The 21,742-nt window shown below is 43.1% G+C and overlaps 1 protein-coding gene across 1 annotated transcript in view; it reads right to left on the reverse strand.

The window, feature by feature from the left end:
- The window catches only part of PIGL (phosphatidylinositol glycan anchor biosynthesis class L), a 31,726-nt gene that overhangs the window by 7,884 nt on the left and 2,100 nt on the right, over positions 1-21,742 (reverse strand). The window contains exons 2-5 of the mRNA XM_060685571.2: positions 18,447-18,546; positions 5,886-5,976; positions 4,407-4,474; positions 2,115-2,146 (exon numbers count right to left, since the gene is read on the reverse strand). Coding sequence (XP_060541554.2) covers positions 2,115-2,146; positions 4,407-4,474; positions 5,886-5,976; positions 18,447-18,546 — 291 coding nt within the window. The remainder of the gene's footprint in view (positions 1-2,114; positions 2,147-4,406; positions 4,475-5,885; positions 5,977-18,446; positions 18,547-21,742) is intronic.

Genomic DNA, 21,742 nt, shown 5'->3' on the forward strand with positions numbered 1-21,742 from the left:
CTATCCAATTTTGGCAACTTTAAAACTTGTGGACTTCAGTTCCCAGAATTCCCCACTCCTCTTAAAGCAGGGCTGGCTGGGGAATTCTGGGAGTCGAAATCCACAAAATCTTAAAGTTACAAAAGTTGGACATCCCTGACGTAAAGGTAAAGGTAAAGGTTCCCCTCGCACATATGTGCTGGTCGTTCCCGACTCTAGGGGGCGGTGCTCATCTCCGTTTCAAAGACGAAGAGCCAGCGCTGTCCGAAGACGTCTCCGTGGTCATGTGGCCGGCATGATTCAACGCCAAAGGCGCACGGAACGCTGTTCCCTTCCCACCAAAGGTGGTTCCTATTTTTCTACTTGCATTTTTTACCTGCTTTCGAACTGCTAGGTTGGCAGAAGCTGGGACAAGTTAACGGGAGCTCACCCCATTCCGCGGCACTCGGGATTCGAACCGCTGAACTGCCAACCTTTTGATTGACAAGCTCAGCGTCTTAGCCACTGAGCCACCACGTCCCTTATCCCTGACATAGATATTATCAATTTCTTGGATGTATAACTTTTGGGTCACTTTAGCTGTAGTTTCTTACTTCCTTTCCAGCTTCATTTGAATGTTAATATTTGAGGTTGACACTTAATAAAGACTTTATTTAAAAAAATATATATGAATAAAGCTGTTCTTGCAGAATTGTCCCAGCCCAGGGATATGTCCTTGGGGATGGCCAGCGGGGAGTTTCCAGACTGATAAGAGGAATGGAAACCAAGTTGTACCAGAAACACGCAAGGACATGTTGAATTTGCAAAAGTGAAGGTTAACCGGAGCCGAAGCAGGCTGCAAATATTTACAGGGTTTTTGCTGTTGTTTTTTTTAAATGCGGAAGATGGTGGAACTGTCCTCTGTGAATGCAGGAAAGGAAAAGAAAGGGAAAGGAAAGGAAAGGAAAGGAAAGAGAAGGGAAGGGAAGGGAAAGGAAAGGAGGCAGAAGGGAAGGGAAGGGAAGGGAAGGGAAGGGAAGGGAAGGGAAGGGAAGGAGGCAGAAGGGAAGGGAAGGGAAAGGAAGGGAAGGGAAGGGAAGGGAAGGAAAGGAGGCAAAAGGGAAGGGAAGAGAAGGGAGGGAAAGGGAAAGGAAAGGGAAGGGAAGGGAAGGGAAGGGAAGGAGGCAAAAGGGAAGGGAAGAGAAGGGAGGGAAAGGGAAAGGAAAGAGAAGGGAAGGGAAGGGAAAGGAAAGGAGGCAGAAGGGAAGGGAAGGGAAGGGAAGGGAAGGGAAGGGAAGGGAAGGAAAGGGAAGGAAAGGAAAGGAAAGGAAAGGAAAGGAAAGGAAAGGAGGCAAAAGGGAAGGGAAGGGAAGGGAAGGAAGGAAAGAAGGAAAGGAAAGAAGGAGGCAAAAGGGAAGAGAAGGGAAGGAAAGGAGGCAAAAGGGAAGGGAAGAGAAGGGAGGGAAAAGGAAAGGAAAGAGAAGGGAAGAGAAGGGAAGGAAAGGAGGCAAAAGGGAAGGGAAGGGAAGAGAAGGGAAGGAAAGGAAAGGAAAGGAAAGGAAAGGAAAGGAAAGAAGGAAAGGAAAGGAGGGAGAAGGGAAGGGAAGGGAAGGGAAGGGAAGGGAAGGAAAGGAAAGGAAAGGAAAGGAAAGGAAAGGAAAGGAAAGGAAAGGAAAGGAAAGGAAAGGAAGAAGGAAAGGAGCTTCAGGAAGAATTTCCAGATGGGGAGAGCAGCTAAGTAGTGGGACTGCCTGCCTAAGAATTGTGTTTCTCAGTCTTGGAAACTTTAAGAGGAGTGGACTTCCACTCCCAGAATTCCCCAGCCACGTCACGTGATCAAAATTTGGATAACTTGAACTCGTATTTATGACGGTCGCAGGAGCTGGGGAAGCCACATTCACTTAACAACCGGGTTAGGAACTTAACAGCTGCAGTGACTGACTTTAACAATTGTGGTAAGAAGGGTCGTAAAATGGGGCAAAACTCGCTTAACAAATGTCTCACTTTATGACAGAAATTTTGGGCCCAATGGTGGTCGTAAGTCGAGGACTACCTGTAAAATAAGAGTGAATGCTAAAGATCAATGACTTCATTTACAGTTCTTCCTTGTTAACCAAATACCTTGTTAATAAAATAATTAACTAACAAACACCAACCTTCTGGAACCTTCCTCTCGGAGTGCAAGGACCTGTGAAGAGGAAACAGGACAGGGGAGAATAGATGTACAAGTAGTCTAAATATACAAATGGAGACCCTTTGAGAGTTGAATGCAAGGAAATTTCATTTTAATGGTATGCCGATTCTATTCTGTTCTGTTCTATTCTATTCTATTCTATTCTATTCTATTCTATTCTATTCTATTTCAAGCTCCCTTCCAGTGGTAGTCAACGTGGTCCCTACTGCCCACTAGTGGGCATTCCAGCTTTCATGGTGGGCGGTAGGGGTTTTGTCCCTACTTTATAAATCACCATTACTGTGGAACCGGTGGGCGGTTAGAAAATTTTACTACTAACAGAGATAGGTATAAAAAGGTTGACTACCCCTGCTCTGTTCTATTCTTGTTTCTCTTTTTGTTTCTTTTCATTTCTATTCCATTCCATTCCATTCCATTCCATATTTTATGTTCTATTCTTTTCTTTTCTTTTCTATTCTATTCCATCCTTCTATTTAATTCTAATTCTAATTAATTCTAATTCTAATTCTAATTCTGATTCTATTCTATTCCATTCTTCTATTTAATTCTAATTCTAATTCTAATTAATTCTAATTCTAATTCTAATTCTAATTCTATTCTATTCTATTCCATCCTTCTATTTAATTCTAATTCTAATTCTAATTAATTCTAATTCTAATTCTAATTCTAATTCTATTCTATTCCATCCTTCTATTTAATTCTAATTTTAATTAATTCTAATTCTATTCTATTCTATTCTATTCTATTCTATTCTATTCTATTCTATTCTATCCTTCTATTTAATTCTAATTCTAATTCTAATTCTAATTCATTCTAATTCTAATTCTATTCTATTCCATCCTTCTATTTAATTCTAATTCTAATTCATTCTAATTCTAATTCTATTCTATTCTATTCTATTCTATTCTATTCTATTCTATTCTATTCTATTCTATCCTTCTATTTAATTCTAATTCTAATTCATTCTAATTCTAATTCTAATTCTAATTCTATTCTATTCTATTCTATTCTATTCTATTCTATCCTTCTATTTAATTCTAATTCTAATTCATTCTAATTCTAATTCTATTCTATTCCATCCTTCTATTTAATTCTAATTCTAATTCATTCTAATTCTATTCTATTCTATTCTATTCTATTCTATTCTATTCTATTCTATTCTATTCTATTCTTCTATTTAATTCTAATTCTAATTCATTCTAATTCTAATTCTAATTCTAATTCTATTCTATTCTATTCTATTCTATTCTATTCTATTCTATTCTATCCTTCTATTTAATTCTAATTCTATTCTAATCGAATTCTTATCCTATCCTATCCTATCCTATTCTTGTTGCTCTGGAAGACCAGTAGGGGGCAGCCTCCTCTTTAAAAAATGTTTTTATTTTTTTGCCAAATCTGAGCGCTGCGCGTGTTCTGGAGAGGAGCTGCCAACGGGGAACCTCCAAAAGTTACAATCCCCCCCCCTTGCTAACGGCATGAGATTTGCAAGGTTGCATCAATCTGCAGACAAGGCCCTTGGGGGACTGGTGGGTCCCTGAAGCCCTGAAGGTAGTCTTTCACTTCCAACCACTCGTTTAATGACCGTTTGAAGTCACGACGGCCCTGAAAAAAGTGACTTATGACCATGTTTCACACTTACGACCATTTCTGCCTATGTCCCAGGTCACATGATCAAAATTCGGACGCTCGGCCACCAGCTCGCAGTTATGACGGCCGCAGTGTCCAGGAGTCCCCCGGTCCTCTTTTGCGACCTCCTGGGAAAGCCAGATTCACTTAACAACCGTGCGACTCACTGAACCGCTGCAGCGATTCGCTTAACAACGGCGGCCAAAAGGCCGTAAAACGGGGGGAAATCTACTTGCCTAGCAACTGAAATTTGGGATCCATTGTGGTCTAAGTCAAGGACTACCGGTACCTCGGCTTACAACACCTTGTTTAGTGGCCGTTTAATGTTGCAACGACGCTGAACAAGGTGTTGTAAGCCGAGGACCGTCTGTAGAGAAACGCCATCAATCAATCAAATGAAGCCACTATCACCTGCTAATTGAAATTTCCCTTCTTTTGCAAGACCTGCAGATTCAAGCCGCTTCCCAGCAGAGAATCCCCTCATTTGGGACCAGAAAACATTTTCTCATGCAATTCTTGCCATATTTTTTTTTTGTAATTGCACCTGGCCTCTGGTTCCCGGGCCTAGGACAACTGATGGGATCCATGAACTTCATTTAATGACAGGGAGGGAGGCAGACCGTACCTGACAGCCGAGTAAACCGATCGGTGGTTTGGGTGGCCACTCACACCTCTGGCGTCAAAGGTTACAACCTGGATGGAAAGAACCACAAAAATTGTGTGTGATATATATATTTTTTAACTCAAGGGGAAGGTGTTATCCACTTATCACAGAATTACACAGGAAGGAAGGAAGGAAGGAAGGAAGGAAGGAAGGAAGGAAGGGAGGGAGGGAGGGAGGGAGGGAGGGAGGGAGGAAGAGAGGAAAGAAGGAAGCGAGGAAGGAAGGAAGGACAAAAGGGAGAGAGAAGGAAGGAAGGAGAAAAGGAAGAGAGAAGGAAGGAAGGTAAGGAGTGAAGAGGACAGGGGAGGGGAGAAAGGGAGGGAGGGAGGGAAGAAGAGAGGAGGGGAGGAGAGAGAGGAAGGAAAGAAGGAAGGGAGGAAGAGGGGAGACAAGGGTTAGATTGTAGTAGAGGTAAGAAAAGGAAGGGAAGGAGGATGGAAGGGAGGGAGGGAGGAAGAGAGGAAGGAAGGAAGAGGAAGGAAGGAAGAAAGGACAAAAGGGAGAGAGAAGGAAGGAAGGAAGGAGAAAAGGAAGAGAGAAGGAAGGAAGGTAAGGAGTGAAGAGGACAGGGGAGGGGAGAAAGGGAGGGAGGGAGGGAAGAAGAGAGGAGGGGAGGAGAGAGAGGAAGGAAAGAAGGAAGGGAGGAAGAGGGGAGACAAGGGTTAGATTGTAGTAGAGGTAAGAAAAGGAAGGGAAGGAGGATGGAAGGGAGGGAGGGAGGAAGAGAGGAAAGAAGGAAGCGAGGAAGGAAGGAAGGACAAAAGGGAGAGAGAAGGAAGGAAGGAGAAAAGGAAGAGAGAAGGAAGGAAGGTAAGGAGTGAAGAGGACAGGGGAGGGGAGAAAGGGAGGGAGGGAGGGAAGAAGAGAGGAGGGGAGGAGAGAGAGGAAGGAAAGAAGGAAGGGAGGAAGAGGGGAGACAAGGGTTAGATTGTAGTAGAGGTAAGAAAAGGAAGGGAAGGAGGATGGAAGGGAGGGAGGGAGGAAGAGAGGAAGGAAGGAAGAGGAAGGAAGGAAGAAAGGACAAAAGGGAGAGAGAAGGAAGGAAGGAAGGAGAAAAGGAAGAGAGAAGGAAGGAAGGTAAGAAGTGAAGAGGACAGGGGAGGGGAGAAAGGGAGGGAGGGAAGAAGAGAGGAGGGGAGGAGAGAGAGGAAGGAAAGAAGGAAGGGAGGAAGAGGGGAGACAAGGGTTAGGGTGTAATAGAGGTAAGAAAAGGAAGGGAGGAGAGGAGGAAGAAAAGGGAGGGAGGGACAGGGGAGTTGTGGTAAGGATGCAGGGGGGTAGGGCAGGGTAGGAGAAGGAAGGAAGGAGAAAAAGGGAAGGGAGGGAGGGAGGGAACAGCGGAGGAGAGGGGAGTTTGACACCCCTGATTCAAGACCTTCGCATGTCTGTAAAGCAAAGAAAAGTTGAAGTAAATTGGAAATATTTAAAATACTAAATTACCAAATCAATGTGGTGGGTTTCGATTTGTGAGAGGATCAGCTCTGCGAGGAGAGGGACGTCCCACTCGGCAGACGGATGATCTGGAAGTTTCCTAGAAATGAATAAAGGAAGGAAGGAAGGAAGGAAGGAAGGAAGGAAGGAAGGAAGAAGAAAAAAAGAAAGAAAGAAAGAAAGAAAGAAAGAAAGAAAGAAAGAAAGAAAGAGGGAGGGAGGGAGGGAGGGAGGGAGGGAGGGAGGGAGGAAAAAAGGAAGGAAGGAAAGAATGAAAGAAAAAGAAAGAAAGGGAGGGAGGGAGGAAGGAAGGAAAAGGAAGGAATGAAAGAATGAATGAAAGAAAGAAAGAAGAAAGAAAGAAAGAAGAAGGAAGGAAGGAAAGAAAAGAAAAAGAAAGAAAGAAAGAAAGAGGAAGGAAGGAAGGAAGGAAGGAAAGAATGAATGAAAGAATGAAAGAAAGAAAAGAAAGAAAGGGAGGGAGGAAGGAAGGAAAAGGAAGGAAGGAAAGAATGAATGAAAGAAAGAAAAAAGAAAGAGGAAGGAAGGAAGGAAAGAAAAGAAAAAGAAAGAAAAGAAAGAGGGAGGAAGGAAGGAAGGAAAGAATGAATGAAAGAAAGAAAGAAAGAAAAGAAAGAAAGGGAGGGAGAAAGGAAGGAAAAGGAAGGAAGGAAAGAATGAAAGAAAGAAAGAAAGAAAGAAAAAAGAGGAAGGAAGGAAGGAAGGAAATAACAAACAAAAATAAAATTCTAATTCTAACACAAACCATGCAATCACATATGGCCTTTAAAAACCTGAAGGATTCTCACCTAGAAATCCAAGTGAATTTATTCTCTGTTTCCCCAAAAGGAAGGACCAGAAAGAGTGGATTAAAAATACAAGGGAAGAATTTCAATATGCGAGAATATGTGTAGCTTGGGATTGAACTGTGGGCTCCTGGATGCTCTCCGATCTTGGTATTTTTCTTGCAGACGTTTCATGACCCAACTAGACAACCTCATCAGTGCTAGAAGGGAAAGGAGTTTGAGGAGGAGGAGGAGGAGGAGGAGGAGGAGGAGGAGGAGGAGGAGGAGGACGGCTGTGGGGTCCTTGGTGCTCTCCGAGCTTGGTTGTTTTCTTGCTAGACATTTCATGACCCAGTTAGGTAACATCATCAGTCCTACAAAGGAGTGACGTTCGCTCTCTCTTTATATACAAATGGCTTGCCACGTCAATCAAGGGGGAAGCCAAATTCACTTAACAACCAGGTTACTAACTTAAGAACCGCAGTGAAATTGCAAAATGGGGCAAACCTCCCTTAACTATTATCTTGCTTTAACGAGAGACGTTTTGCGCTCCGTCCATTGCGGTCATACGTCGAGGACTGCCCCTTCTTGTTCCTCGGGACAATGGCAAACGAATCTTTTAGGCCACTGGAGCCGGGCAAAAGATTAGCGCAATTATTATTTTGACTGGCCCAAATCCTGATAAACTGCCGTTTAAAAATCCCAGATCGAAAGCGAAGCAACATATAGATTTTAAAGCCAGAAATATTTTTGTTAGGTATTTTGCCAGAAAAATACAATGAAGGGAACGTATATTTAATATTACACGTTTGGACGGCAGCAGCAAGAATTGTATTTGCACAACATTGGAAAAATGAGGAAACTCTTCCAGATGAAAATATAATTAAAAAAATATATGTTAGAGTGTGGGGAAATGGATAGGTTAACTTTAAAGATAAAGGATAAAGAGGATACAGAATATTTTTTTTAACTTGGGATTTGTTTTACCAATGGTTAGATAATTAAAGTAGAAATTAGAAGTGGGAAGAACATTACTATATATAAATAAAGATTATTATTATTATTATTATTATTATTATTATTATTATTATATCTCTTTTATTCATTAAACATGAAACTCAGTCAACTGAACATTTAAAAATGTGTCACAAATATGATTGACTGGTGCTAATGGTTGATATGGGTTGCTGCCAGCGTCCTAGGCATATATGATGTTCTGAGTAGATAGATGTTCTGAATTATTATTATTATTATTATTATTATTTAATTTTTAGTGAGATTCACAGCCTTTGAGGCTGGATAATAGCTCAGCAGCTCGAGTCCTAACCAAGGACCTAGGAACTGTTAAGGTATCGTCGGAGGATATAAGCTGTTCCGAGGAAGTCAAAATAATAATAATAATTATTATTATTATTATTATTTAATCTTTAGTGAGATTCACAGCCTTTGAGGCTAGTTAATAGCTCAGCAGCTCGAGTCCTAACCAAGGACCTAGGAACTGTTAAGGTATCGTCAGAGGATGTAAGCTGTTCCGAGGAAGTCAAAATAATAATAATAATAATAATAATAATAATAATAATAATAATAATTATTATTATTATTATTATTATTTAATCTTTAGTGAGATTCACAGCCTTTGAGGCTGGTTAATAGCTCCGCAGCTCAAGTCCTAACCAAGGACCTAGGAACTGTTAAGGTATCATCGGAGGATGTTGTTATTATTATTATTATTATTATTATTATTATTATTATTATTATTTAATCTTTAGTGAGATTCACAGCCTTTGAGGCTGGTTAATAGCTCAGCAGCTCGAGTCCTAACCAAGGACCTAGGAACTGTTAAGGTATCGTCAGAGGATGTAAGCTGTTCCGAGTAAGTCAAAATAATAATTATTATTATTATATTATTATTATTATTATTATTATTATTATTATTATTATTATTATTTACTTTATTGATTAAGCATGAAACTCAGTCAACTGAACATTTTAAAATGTATCATTTTAATTATATAATAATGATAATGATAATAAAAAGACCCAAACAATACACTGTTTATTGAATACTTATGTATATTAAAGAAAACTGTATAAATATATATATATATATTTAAACAGTGAATCTGGCATTCTTTTTCACACAATTAACTGATTACCAGAGTTGGGAAGGGACCTTGCAGGTCATCTAGTCCAACCCTCACCCCTCACCCAAGCAGGAGACTCTACGCCTACACCATTTCTGACAGATACCAATCTTTTCTGCTGAACACCTGGCAGATTTCGGTCACGCGAGGCCGGTGGAAAGCGACAGCGGGGAAACCGAGGATCAAATCAAATCCTTCTGACCTCAACGGTGTGACAACAACCAAGGCGAACTCTGGATCGTTTGGGGAAAGAGAGCGGGCGGAAACACAGCTTCCCGTCGCCTGCTGAATGAAAACTAGGTTAATCGGGGACCAAGGTTTGGTCCTGTTGATTAACAAAACACGGCCCAGATGAGGGAAATCGTTTTTTTTTTATCTAAGCGCCGATGATTTCCAAAAGGGCCGCTAAAAGATACGGGTAAGTCCTCGATTTAGGACCATGCTCGAGGCCAAAACATTTCTGGCGCTAACCGAGACAGTTCTGAGGTAAGTTTCTCCCCCACTTCTCCCCCCCACCACCACTTGATGAGCTTTCTTGCCACGTTGTTAAGTGAATCGCAGTTGTAAAGTTAGTAATACAGTTGTGAAGGGAATTTGCTTCCCCGTTGATTTTGCTGGTCAGAAGGTCGCAAAAGAGGATCGATCACATAACCCCGGGACACTGCGACCGTCATAAATGTGAGCATCTGAATTCTGATCCTCTGAACATGGGGATGCTGTAATGGTCTTAAATGTGAAAAATGGTCATAAATCACTTTTTTCAGTGTCGAATGGTCACTAAAGAAATAGTTGTAACTCACAGACTGCCTATAAATTAGCCTAAATTTTTCCATTTTATTGATAGTGGCTGTAGCGACAGAATCTGGAAGGTCTAAATTCTAGAAGTCCTCCCTAGAACAGGTCTCTTCGTGACCAGGGGGTTGGACTAGATAACCTCCAAGGTCCCTTCCAACTCTGTTACTGTTAAACACCTCTTAAAGCATGGCTGAGTGGGGGATTCTGGGAGTGGAAGTCCACCCCTCTTAAAGCATGGCTGAGTGGGGGATTCTGGGAGTGGAAGCCCACCCCTCTTAAAGCATGGCTGAGTGGGGGATTCTGGGAGTGGAAGTCCATCCATCTTAAAGCATGGCTGAGTGGGGGATTCTGGGAGTGGAAGTCCACCCCTCTTAAAGCATGGCTGAGTGGGGGATTCTGGGAGTGGAAGCCCACCCCTCTTAAAGCATGGCTGAGTGGGGGATTCTGGGAGTGGAAGTCCATCCATCTTAAAGCATGGCTGAGTGGGGGATTCTGGGAGTGGAAGTCCACCCCTCTTAAAGCATGGCTGAGTGGGGGATTCTGGGAGTGGAAGTCCACCCATCTTAAAGCATGGCTGGCTGGGGGATTCTGGGAGTGGAAGTCCTCCCCTCTTAAAGCATGGCTGAGTGGGGGATTCTGGGAGTGGAAGTCCACCCATCTTAAAGCATGGCTGGCTGGGGAATTCTGGGAGTGGAAGTCCACCCCTCTTAAAGCATGGCTGGCTGGGGAATTCTGGGAGTGGAAGCCCACCCCTCTTAAAGCATGGCTGGATGGGGGATTCTGGGAGTGGAAGCCCACCCATCTTAAAGCATGGCTGGATGGGGAATTCTGGGAGTGGAAGCCCACCCCTCTTAAAGCATGGCTGGATGGGGGATTCTGGGAGTGGAAGCCCACCCCTCTTAAAGCATGGCTGGCTGGGGGATTCTGGGAGTGGAAGTCCACCCCTCTTAAAGCATGGCTGGATGGGGGATTCTGGGAGTGGAAGTCCACCCCTCTTAAAGCATGGCTGGCTGGGGAATTCTGGGAGTGGAAGTCCACCCCTCTTAAAGCATGGCTGGCTGGGGAATTCTGGGAGTTGAAATCCACGCCTCTTAAAGCATTGCTGGCTGGGGGATTCTGGGAGTGGAAGCCCACCCCTCTTAAAGCATGGCTGGCTGGGGAATTCTGGGAGTGGAAGCCCACCCCTCTTAAAGCATTGCTGGCTGGGGAATTCTGGGAGTGGAAGTCCACCCCTCTTAAAGTCACCCAGGGTGAAAAATGTTTGTTCCATCCCCATGCACCGCTTCCACCCTCCCTCTCTGGCTGCCTTGGAGCATGGGTGTGTTTTCCAGCTCGCTGCAACGCAAACCTCTGGCAACCCTGGAGCTGTCCCTCCCCTCCAATGCTCTGGAATAACCCTGGGTGCAGCTCTGGAATGCAATTGCGCAGCACACCCTGGCATCCCACGGCATCTGCGCTCTGGCGTAAATAAAACAAAACTTCCTTTTGATGGGGCCGAGATTGAGTTTTTTTTCCCTGCAGTTGTTTATATGAGTCACAAGAAGGGAGGAGGGGAAGGATAACCGCTCTCATGGGGGGGGGCAAAAACCCCTCCCAAGTAGAAATGTTTGCGAAGAGGGAAACTGACTTTCAGCCTTGACAAAGGAGCCTTTAAATGTTGGTAGTGCTCGACTTGCCACTGTCTCCATTTAGTGACCGCTTGAAGTTACAATGGCACCAGTGGTGAAATCTAATTTTTTTTTTTACTACTGGTTCTGTGGGCGTGGCGTGGCATGGCTGGGCAGGCATGGCAGGGGAAGGATACTGCAAAATCTCCATTCCCACCCCACTCCTGGGGGAAGCATACTGCAAAATCCCCATTCCCTCCCCACTCCTGGGGGAAGGATACTGCAACATCCCCATTCCCACGCAATGGAAGGATATTGCAAAATCCCCATTCCCTCCCTACTCCAATGGAAGGATATTGCAAAATCTCCATTCCAACCCCACTCCAGGGGAAGGATACTACAAAATCCCCATTCCCTCCCCACTCCAGTGGAAGGATATTGCAAAATCTCCATTCCCACCCCACTCCTGGGGGAAGCATACTGTAAAATCCCCATTCCCACTCCACTCCTGGGGGAATGATATTGCAAAATCTCCATTCCAACCCCACTCCAGTGGAAGGATACTGCAACATCCGCATTCCCACCCCACTCCAGGGGGAAGGATACTGCAAAATCTCCATTCCCACCCAATGGAAGGATATTGCAAAATCCCCATTCCCTCCCCACTCCAATGGAAGGATATTGCAAAATCTCCATTCCAACCCCACTCCAGGGGAAGGATACTACAAAATCCCCATTCCCTCCCCACTCCAGTGGAAGGATATTGCAAAATCTCCATTCCCACCCCACTCCTGGGGGAAGCATACTGTAAAATCCCTATTCCCACTCCACTTCTGGGGGGAATGATATTGCAAAATCTCCATTCCAACCCCACTCCAGTGGAAGGATACTGCAACATCCCCATTCCCACCCCACTCTGGGGGAAGGATACTGCAAAATCTCCATTCCCACCCAATGGAAGGATATTGCAAAATCTCAATTCCCACCCCACTCCTGGGGCCAGCCGGAGGTGGTGTTTGCCGGTTCTCCGAACTGCTCAAAATTTCCGCTACCGGTTCTCCAGAACCTGTCAGAACCTGCTGCATTTCACCCCTGAACGGCACTGAAAAAAAGCAACTTTACAACCATTTTTCACACTTATGACCGTTGCAGCATCCCCGCGGTCACGTGACCCAAATTCAGAACCCTGGGCAACTGACTCGTATTTATGATGGTTTTCAGTGTCCCGGGGTCACACGATCCCTTTTTGCGACCTGTCCATAGGGAGGGAAGCCAGATTGACTTCATGACCATGTGACTCAGTTAACAACCATGGCGAGAAACCTTTCTATGGAGATTCGCGATCCCGGTTGTCCCAAAAATGCTCTTCCAAAGGGCAAGAGCATTTGAAGAGCCCTAGTAGTACAGTGTACAGTACACTGTACAGGTAGTACAGTGGTCTAAGGCACCCTGTTATTAAGCTGGTTATTAAGACCAGCTGCCTGCAATTACTGCAGGTTCGAATCTCGCCAGGCTCAAGGTTGACTCAGCCTTCCATCCTTTCTAAGGTAGGTGAAATGAGGACCCAGTTTGTGGGGGCAATAAGCTGACTTTGTATAAATATACAAAAGGATGAAGGCTATTGCTTAGCGCACTGTAAGCCGCCCTGAGTCTCCAGAGAAGGGCGGCATATAAATCAAATTAATATATAGATATAGATATAGATATAGATATAGATATAGATATAGATATAGAAAGCATTAGAAAGCAGATATATTTGAGTCAATGCTCAGGAATGCTAAAGGGAGGAAGGAAAGAAAGAAAAAGAAAACAAAGAAGAAGGGGAGAAGAAAGGAAGAAGAGAATATAGAGCCTTGGTAGTACAGTGGTCTAAAGCACCCTGTTATTAAGAACAGCTGCCTGCAATTACTGCAGGTTCGAATCTCGCCAAGGCTCAAGGTTGACTCAGCCTTCCATCCTTTCTAAGGTGGGTAAATTGAGGACCCAGTTTGTGGGGGCAATAAGCTGACTTTGTATAAATATACAAAAGTATGAAGGCTATTGCTTAGCACATTGTAAGCCGCCCTGAGTCTCCGGAGAAGGGCGGCATATAAATCAAATTAAAACAAAACAAAACAGGCCTTTCTTAATATTATGAAAACATTTTTGCTTCTCATCCAAGAAGTTTCTTCCGTTTTTTTTTTCAGCTTCTTGGATGAGAAGCAGAACCTCTTTTTTTTTTTCCCCCAAATAAAACCCAAGAAAAGTCCAGTTGCCTTTTGGAAAAAGTTCCTTTGGGACGTTCTCCAAGCTTGGCAACCTCTCAGGCGTAGAAACAAGGGCAGGGTTTCCTTGGCAGGGCTGCCTCTGTGGGAACTGGTCTAAACCACAGAATTATTATTATTATTATTTATTTATTTTCATTTTCCTCCTCTAAAAACAGCCCGTCTCGAAGGAAGAGGGTTGCCAAACCTCCGATCTTCCAGGAATAGCTGGCAAGGAAAGTTGCCAAGATGGTTTGTTAATTCCTGGGGGGGGGGACCTGGGGGGTTTGCTTCTTGGAAGCCGTGTTTTTGTGTGCTTCCGTAAATAAGGAGCGTCTCGGATTTGCTTAGCTGTGGAGGGGACCGAGAGAAACTGACTTGCCCTCTGTCTGATGTTTTCCCTGCGCTGAGGAAAAAAAAAAAATCAAATCTGGGGAAAAAAAAACACATAAGCGCTAAGAAAAGCAGCATTTTTAGAATTTAGAAGAACAGAGTTGGAAGGGACCTTGGAGGTCTTCTAGTCCAGCCCCCTGCTTAGGCAGGAAACCCTACACCACTTTGGACAAATGGTTATCCAACATCTTCTTAAAAACTTGGAGTTGGAGCATTCACAACTTCTGGTGGCAGGCTGTTCCACTGGTTAATTGTCCTCACTGTCGGGAAATTCCTCCTTAGTTCTAAATTGCTTCTCTCCTTGATTAGTTTCCACCCATTGCTTCTTGTTCTGCCCTCAGGTGCTTTGGAGAATAGCTTGACTTCTTCTTCTTTGGGGCAGCCCCTGAGATATTTTAACACTGCTCTCATGTCTCCCCTAGTCCTTCTTTTCATTAAACTAGACATACCCAGTTCCTGCAACCGTTCTTCATATGTTTTAACCTCCAGTCCCCATTTGACCTTGGAAAAAGAATCTTTCTAAACATAGCAGTGCCCTGGAATTTATAATAAATCCTTAGCATATAGATTTAAAGCCAGAAATATTTTTGTTAGGCATAATACCAGAAAATTATGATAAAGCCGGACTATATAAATAACGCTACATGTCTTGACAGCAGCGAGAATTGTATTTGTCCAATATTGGAAAAATGAGAACACCGCACTGAATGAAAATATAATTTGGAAAATATTGGACTGTGCAGAGATGGATAGATTGACATTGAAAATAAAAGATAAAGGAGATAACAGAGTACTATTCAATGTGGAATAGATTTTATCAATGGTTAGAGATAAGAGGTAGAAATTAGATGAAGAAAAATTATTGTTATGTGTAAGTAAAGGCTTTTAAAAGCATTTTTCTCCTCGGCCCAAGAAGTTGTAGATAAAATGCTTTTAAAAGCCTCTGACGATCCCAGCTGAGCCGCACGATCATCAGAAGCTCTTTTTTCTTTTAAAAGCATTTTTTCTACAACCTCCTGGGCCGAGGAGGTTGTAGAAAAAATGCTTTTAAAAGCCTCTGATGATCCCAGATGAGTTGCCTGGTTATCAGAGGATTTTTTTTTTTTAAGCATTTTTTCTACAACCTCCTGGGCCCAAGAAGTTGTAGAAAAAATGCTTTTAAAAGCCTCTGACGATCCCAGCTGAGCCGCACGATCATCAGAGGCTTTTTTTTTTTACTTTTAAAAGCATTTTTTCAGCCGAAGAAGTTGTAGAAAATATGCTTTTAAAACTTAAAAAAACAGCCTCTGATGATCGCGCGACTCAGCTGGGCATTGGGGGGTGGGCAGGGATTTTTGCTACCGGTTCTCCGAACCACCCGCCGCCATCTCTACCGGATCGGGCGATCCGGTCTGAACCGGGAGCATTTCACCCCTGATTTCACCCCTGCTTTACACTATTGGCAATCCTACCTCTCTCGCAGGTCTAGATCCTAGCTTCGAACAGGAGGTGTTGGGAAATAAACTATTTTGTGACCAACTTACTCAAAAGCCTGTCCTTGACTCACGTTCAACCAGAGCTGGACTCGTACACAAGAAATTTCTCAAATTCTAAGAAGTTTTTCCCTTCCACTACACGAACCCTAATCTTGCAGGGCAATGAGTGCCTCTGACCAGCAGAACCGAGTCCGCAATTTAAATTTTCAGGGTTCAGCCGGGTGCAAACATTCACCAGCACACTTCCTGTTTTGTAGAAAGTGTGCATAGAAGAGCAACAAAGATGATTAGGGGTCCAGAGGCTGAAACATAGTTTAGTTTAGTTTAGTTTAGTTTAGTTTAGTTTATTTGTATACCGCCCTACTCCCGAAGGACTCAGGGCGGTGAACAGCCAAACAATAAAATACATAGATACAAAAAAATTTAAAAACCAGATAAAATCAAATTAAATCATTTTGGCCCAGATAGATTAAAACACCCCGATAATTTAAAAACAGATTAAAATTTACATATTTAAAAAAGGGAAGAGATTAGGCCAAGCCCACCTGATGGAATAAACGGTTCCTCTAAGAAGATATTCGATTGTGCAGAAAATGGATAGACTTACGTTGAAAATCAAACAGAAAGAAGATACAGAATATTATCAAACAGGGAAGTCATTTTGCTGTTATGGAATGAAAGACTGAAAAAAATTCCTGGGTCAGCCAGATACAGTTTATTGCGCAGGTTCAGAGCCAGATTTCTACCTGAAATTCTGAACCCCGGAAAGCTCCGATACAACTGCTTATATATATTTCCAAGACAAAGGGTTTGGTGAGCACATGCATTTTTCCATCTATGGTTAACATACAATTGTTATATGATAATTGACACTTCCTAATTACTAAACCATTATTGTCTAGTTTATAAGGTTATCTTTAGCTAGACAACCTTCCTTAGTTCTGTAATTACTAATACGGGAGATTTATTGCCGTCCTTAGGTAATAAGTAACTCTTGGTAACCTACATGTCCTTGTGTCTTTGACAGTGAGGCCACTCAGATGTTTTCCATATGGCTATCCTTCCGTGACAGCTAGGCCTCATCAGAAGATATATTACCAATAATGGGATTTAACTGATTTTTAATATAATCTCCAAACAAGCACATTTCTCCCTTATAATAATGTGAATAGAGAGGGTCTTTTAGTGTTCATGTAACTGGCCCTGTATGATTCCTACTTTATTCACATTATTGCCAGTGGTTGGAAAAAAAGGGTGGAGAATAAGAATGGAATTGGTACTGTTAAGCAAATTAAATACCCAGACACCACAATGTTTATTAAGCACTAAGAAATGTAAAATTTATATATAGAAAAGAACGGTAGCTGGAACTGGGTATGTCTAGTTTAATGAAAAGAAGGACTAGGGGGTGACATGATACCAGTCTCCCAATATTTGAGGGGCTGCCCCAAAGAAGAGGGGCTCAAGCCAGGGGTGAAATCCAGCAGGATCTAACAGGTTCCGGAGAACCGGTAGTGGAAATTTTGAGTAGTTTGGAGAACCAGCAAATAACACCACTGGCTGGCCCCAGAGTGGGGTGGGAATGGAGATTTTGCAATATCCTTCCCCCAGGAGTGGGGAGGGAATGGGGATTTTGCAATATCCTTCCCCCAGGAGTGGGGAGGGAATGGGGATTTTGCAGTATCCTTCCCCTGCCACGCCCACCAAGCCACGCCCACAGAACCGGTAGGGAAAAATTTTGGATTTCACCCCTGGCTCAAGCTATTATCCAAAGCCACTGAAGGCAGGAGAAGAAGCAACGGTGGAAACTAATCAAGGAGAGAAGCAATTCGGAACTAAGGAGAAATTTCCTAACAGTGAGAACAATTAACCAGTGGAACAACTTGCAACCAGAAGTTGTGAATGCTCCAACACTGGAAGTTTTTAAGAAGATGTTGGGTAACCATTTGTCTGAAGTGGTGTAGGGTTTCCTGCCTAAGCAGGGGATTGGACTAGATGACCTCCAAGGTCCCTTCCAAATCTGTTATTCTATTATAATAAAGGGTTTGGGGACTAAATTGTATGATGAATGGTTAAAGGAGCTAGGTATGTCTACCCTATCAAAGAGAAGGATTAGGGGGAGGCATGATAGCAGTTTTCCAATATCTCAGGGGCTGCCCCAAAGAAGAGGGAGTCAAGCTATTCTCCAAAGCATCAAAAGGCAGGACAAGAAGCAACGGATGGAAACTAATCAAGGAGAGAAGCAACCAGGAATTAAGGAGAAACTTCCTACAGTGAGGACACTTACAGTCCTTTACTTACAATAGTTCATTTAGTGACCCTTTGAAGTTACAACGGCACTCAAAACAGTGACTTATGACCGTTTTCCACCCTTATGACTTGTAGCATCACTACAGTTACGTGATCAAAACTGGGACGCTTGGCAACTGGCTCATATTTATGACGGTCGCAATGTCCCTGGCATCACGTGATCCTCTTTTGGGGACCTTCTGACGAGCAAAGTCCGTGGGGGAAGCCAGATTCACTCAATATCCGTGTTACTCATTTAACCACTGCAGGGATTCACTTAATAACCGTGGTAAGAAAGGTCGTAAAATGGGGCACAATTCCCCGAACGACTGTCTTGCTTTGCCGTGGAAACGTTGGGCTCCATTGTGGTTGTAAGTCGAGGACTTCCCATAGTCATTATTTTATTTATTGATTTATTGATTTATTTGTTTGTTTGTTTATTTATTTATTTTATATGCCGCCCTTCTCCTGAGACTCAGGGCGGCTTACAATGCGTTAAGCAATAGCCTTCATATTTTTGTATATTTTATACAAAGTCAGCTTATTGCCCCCACAAACCGGGTCCTCATTTTACCCACCTTAGAAAGGATGGAAGGCTGAGTCGACCTTGAGCCTGGCGAGAATTGAACTCGCAGTAATTGCAGGCAGCTGGATGTTAAATGCTGCCTTAGTAGGAGGCATTAGCCTCTCACACCACTCAGTCATCTGTCGGGGATGGGTGTAGTGATGAAGGGTCAGACTTGATGACCTTTTAGGTCCCTTTCAGCTCTATGATCCTATGACTTTTTGCATAACCCAATAATGCTAGGTTTTTGGTTTTGGTGTTTTTTGCAATTTACCTGTGGTCCAGGATGGTTACATTGGAAGGAGGGATCCCCAGAACTTTGCAGCTTTCTATCAGTTCCGCTTTACGAATCTCTCCCTGCTGATAGTAATTCCCTGTGAATGATAGAATAGAATAGAATTTTTTTATTGGCCAAGGGTGATTGGAGACACAAGGAATTTGTCTTGATGCATACGCTCTCAGTGTACATAAAAGACAAGATACGTTCGTCAAGAATCATAAGGTACAACACTTAATGATAGTCATAGGGAACAAATAAGCAATCAAATCATATTAGGAAACAGTCAATATAAATCGTAAGGATACCAGCAACAAGGTTACAGCCAAAGTAATGTAGGTAAATGCGGCGGGTCCAGCTGGATGATCACTGAAGGGCCCTCTTTATTCATAGTATTGTAAGAAAGGAAATGTGCTTGTTTAAGGGAAGCCAATTAACCAGATGAAAGGCAGAGTATTCCTTTGAAGCAGAAACATTCACAGAGGGGCCCCTCAGTTGTCAGAGATACAAACATTTGGTGATATACAGTTTGAAGGTTAAAGAGATCAAAGGATGACCACATGTAATATCAACAAGAGATCATTTGAATCTATGCTTCAGTAATTGGCAAAAAAGAATTATGACTGTTGGCAAAGAAAAATGTAAAACTTGGTAATTGGGAAGTGTCAATTAAATATGACAAATGTATATGATCACATAAACTGCTGAGTTAACAGAACCCTTTGTCTTAGAAGAGTATAAAAACCATTGTACCTAATTTCTGTCTTTGTTCAACGCTTCACGTACAGAGCTTTGAACCTATTGCGCAATATACAATGTCTCTGGCTAACCCTGAAAAGCTGTGTTGGTCTTATTAAATCCACAACAATACAGTCGTAAGTGGGAGGAGATGGGTGGTGGGAACGATGAGAAGATTAATAGTAGTGCAGACTTAGTAAATACTTTGACAGTGTTGAGGGAATTATTTGTTTAGCAGAGTGATGGCGTTCGGGGAAAAACTGTCCTTGTGTCTAGTTGTTCTGGGGTGCAGTGCTCTATAGCGGCGTTTTGAGGGTAGGAGTTGAAACAGTTTATGTCCAGGATGCGAGAGGTCTGTAGATATTTTCCCAGCCCTCTTTTTGAGTCGTGCAGTATACAGGTCCTCCATGGAAGGCAGGTTGGTAGCAACTATTTTTTCTGCAGTTCTAATTTGGGTTGCAGAACCAAACCAGACAGTTATGGAGGTGCAGATGACAGATTCAATAATTCCTCTGTAGAACTGAATCAGCAGCTCCTTGGGCAGATTGAGCTTCCTGAGTTTAAAAGAGATAAAAAGTCATCTCTTTTGTCCCGATTTTGGCATTTATTCATTTATTTACCTTTTTTTTTTTTGTGCGCATACATTCCTCCGTCCATGGAAAAAAAATTAAAGTCACTGAGAATTCAAAAGAGGAAGAGTCCACATAACAGAATCTCTGCTGGAAAAGTATAAAACTCGATGTATTTTTGTTTTGCTGGCTAAATTTTAAAATGTACTTTTCCCCATTTTGCCGTTTTGAGGGTAGCGGCAGAGAATTACAGGCAGTCCTTGACTTACAACAGTTCATTTAGTGACCATTTGAAGTTACAACAGCACTGATAAAAAATGACTCACGACCGTTTTTCACACTTACGACCGTTGCAGCACGTGATCGAAATTCAGATGTTTGGCAACTGATTCATATTTATGACGGTTGCAGTGTCCCCGGGGTCACGTAATCCCCTTTTGCGACCTTATGACAAGCAAAGTCAATGGGGAAGCCGGATTCACTTAACAACCGTGTGACTAACTTAACAAATGCAGTGATTCACTTAACAACAGTGGCAAGAAAGGTCGTAACATGGGGCAAAACTCAGTTAACTAATGTCTCACTTCACAACATAAATTTTGGGCTCCATTGTGTTCGTAATTGGAGGACTACCTGCAATGATGATAATGAGAATAATAACGACAACAACAGGACTACGAGTTCAAAAGATGCACTTTGTCTGATGGATTTGGACTGATTGATTGATTATTTCCTACAAGTCGGCATTGACTCTTAGCAACCAAATATACAGGTAGTCCTCGACTTACGACCACAGTGGAACCCAAAGTTTGCATTGCTAAATGAGGCAGTTGTTAAGTGAGCTTCGTCCCATTTTACGACCTTTCTAGCCACAGCTGTTAAGTGAATTTTGCAGTTGGTAAGCGAGTGACCTGGTCGCTAAGTCAAATCTGGCTATCCCATTGTAATTTGCCTGTCAGAAGGTTGCCAAAGCAGAATCACATGACCCTGAGACAATTTGCAACCATCATAAGTACATGCCAGTTGCCAAGCTTCTAAATTTTGGTCATGTTGTGGCTCCGTTGCCTGAGCCTGGGCTATTGACAGATGCAGACTCTGAGAGTGAGGGAGAGGAGTTGGCAAGGCCTCCCTCTCCAGGACCCTCCTCTCTGGCAATGCCTCTGGAGGACACCAAAGGCCAAGAGATAGGCCCAGAGCCAAGCACGTCCCCGCAGCCACAGGTGGACAGTGACGAAGGAGATAAGTGCTGGCTGGACCCTCGGCAGCGGCGCAGGGAGAAGCGTGCGCAGCAGAGGGGAAGGCGTGCCAGAGATTAGCTGAGTCACTGGACCACACCCCACAGGGTATAAATGTGGGTGTGGTGGCCGGTTCAGTTTGTGACGAGCAAAAACTAGAAATAATCCATGATCTCTGCGTTACTGGACTTCTGCCTGCCTTGTCGGACTGCATTTGGACTAATCTTTGTATTGTTGAAACTTTGCCTGCTTTATCGGAATGCTTGCAGTCTAATCTTTGTTTTGTGTGAGTAAAGTCTGAATTGGCAGCTAGCCACTAAGTTGCTGCCAGCTTTATCTTCAAAGATTTTGTCGTGTGGCTTATTAACTCTGGGCCGTCCGTGGGGGTGCGTGTGTGGGACGGGGACAGAACAGGTCATGTGACCATGGCGATGCTCCAAGTCCCTTACGTCGTTTTTTTTCAGTGCTGTTCTAACTTCAAACGGTCACTAAACAAATGGTTGTAAATCGAGGATTACCTGTACAGTAAGAGCAACAAATAATAATACAGCAATACCAACAACACTGGTAAGCATCCTGAACGGTCTCTACTCCTGCACAGAAAACGCCTTGTGGATTTATTTTTTTTGCCTCCTTGGTTTCTATCCTGCCTTTGAGGAATACAAGGCAATGTATCTGGCCCTCCCTCCTTCAGTTTTCCCCAGACAACAACCCTGCCAGGTAGGATGGTCTGAAAGACTAGCATAGAAGC

The sequence above is a fragment of the Pantherophis guttatus genome, chromosome 1 (genome assembly GCF_059756535.1).
Source record: "Pantherophis guttatus breed Tessera chromosome 1, ASM5975653v1, whole genome shotgun sequence".
Taxonomy (NCBI): Eukaryota; Metazoa; Chordata; class Lepidosauria; order Squamata; family Colubridae; genus Pantherophis; species Pantherophis guttatus.